General features: G+C 42.8%; 1 protein-coding gene across 1 annotated transcript in view; it reads left to right on the top strand.

Moving 5' to 3' along the window:
• The window catches only part of SENP2 (SUMO1/sentrin/SMT3 specific peptidase 2), a 41,296-nt gene that overhangs the window by 11,389 nt on the left and 28,029 nt on the right, over positions 1 to 1,878 (top strand). Inside the window, 1 exon segment of the mRNA XM_011953386.1 lies at positions 1,049 to 1,215. Coding sequence (XP_011808776.1) covers positions 1,049 to 1,215 — 167 coding nt within the window.

The raw sequence follows: 1,878 nt of genomic DNA, 5'->3' as shown, positions 1-1,878 counted from the left end.
CCGGCTAGTTTTTTGTATTTTTAGTAGAGACGGGGTTTCACCGTGTTAGCCAGGATGGTCTCGAACTCCTGATGTCATGATCCACCCGTCTCAGCCTCCCAAAGTGCTGGGATTACAGGCTTGAGCCACCGCGCCCGGCCACAAAGATGATATTTTTTTTTTCTTTTTTGAGACAGAGTTTTGCTCTTGTCGCCCAGGCTGGAGAGCAATGGCACGATCTCGGGTCACTGCAACCTCCACCTCCCGGGTTCAAGCGATTCTCCTGCCTCAGCCTCCTGAGTGGCTAGGATTACAGGCATGCACTACCACCCTGGCTAATTTTGTATTTTTAGAAGTAGAGACAGGGTTTCTCCATGTTGGTCAGGCTGGTCTTGAACTCCTGACCTCAGGTGATCTGCCCACCTTGGCCTCCCAAAGTGCTAGGATTACAGGTGTGAGCCACAGCGCCCAGCCTAAAGATGATATTTCTTTGAAGCCTTTTATTTCATTTAGAAAATTAATGTAAATTGAATTTTATCATCTGTTTGGAATATTTGTTTAGAGTTGTTTGCCATTAAAATTGACATATGTGAGGGATGGTAGATTTATCTTGTGCCTCTAGATGCTGGCACTACTGTGTTTCTGGGGGTTTTGTGTAGTCTAATCAGAGAAGCCCATGTATTCCTAGGGCAAGTTTCTTGTGTAAAGAGGTCCACAATCTCTTTATCTGCAACCCCTGGGAGCAAGATGTGCTTAGGAATTCATAATTTTTCGTATTTTAGGTATGTTACCAGCCAAACATATGGCTGGTTTGAATTTGAACAGTTTACTCCAATTGATTAGATTACAGAGAGTTATAATCTTTGAGTTCTTCATGGCCTCTTAATAGTCCCATCAAGCAAAATAAGCAAAGCCTGCTAGTGAATTCTTCTATTACCTGAGATCAAAAACAAACTAAGCCCTATTGCTTTCCTTTAACTTCTACAAAATTTGCGCTCGACTCCTGTGCTATTAATAGAAATTGAAAAACAAGGTGTTTATTTAGCTCTATGATGTAGGTTGCTCACAGATTTTTCTTCTTTCCTTATGTCGACTGTTTGCATGTGATTTTTCATTTCGCAATTACAAATGCATTTTTTAAATAGGTAATAAATCTCCTAATGGAATAAGTGACTATCCAAAGATCAGAGTGACAGTAACCCGAGATCAGCCACGCAGAGTCCTGCCTTCCTTTGGGTAAGTGTTAAATTCTGTCTTTCTGTAAATGGAAACTTAGCATTTATTAGGTGCTCATTCTTGCTAGGCAGTCTCACTTTTGTTCTATTATGTAATCCTGCTAAGTACTCTGAGGTTAGTAACTTGCTAAATGTCATGCAGCCAGTGAGAGACTTGAGCTTAGGTGTGTGTTATATTTTCTTTTCTTTTCTTTTTTTTTTTTTTTTTTGAGATGGAGTTTTGCTCTGTCACCCAGGCTGGAGTGCAATGGAGCAATCTTGGCTCACCGCAACCTCTGACTCCTGGGTTCAAGCGATTCTCTTGCCTCAGCCTCCCGAGTAGGTGGGATTATAGGGATGTGCCACCACGCCCGGCTAATTCTTTGTATTTTTAGTAGAGATGGGGTTTCTTCATGTTAGTCAGGCTGGTCTTGAACTCCCGACCTCAGGTGATCTGCCCACCTTGGCCTCCCAAAGTGCTGGGATTACAGGCGTGAGCCACCGTGCCCGACCTAGAAAAGGATTATTTTTATAAATACCTTTTTATTTCAATGGTTGAAAATAGGACTGTTTTTAATTTTTGTTTTTGGAGACAGAGTCTCACTCTGTTGCCCAGGCTGGAGTGCAGTGGCACAATCACAGCTTACTGCAGCCTCAGCCTCCTGGGCTCAGGTGATCCTCCCAC

The sequence above is a fragment of the Colobus angolensis genome, unplaced genomic scaffold (assembly GCF_000951035.1).
Source record: "Colobus angolensis palliatus isolate OR3802 unplaced genomic scaffold, Cang.pa_1.0 Scaffold36, whole genome shotgun sequence".
NCBI classification, from domain to species: domain Eukaryota; kingdom Metazoa; phylum Chordata; class Mammalia; order Primates; family Cercopithecidae; genus Colobus; species Colobus angolensis.
This window is presented reverse-complemented; position numbering and strand designations above follow the sequence as displayed.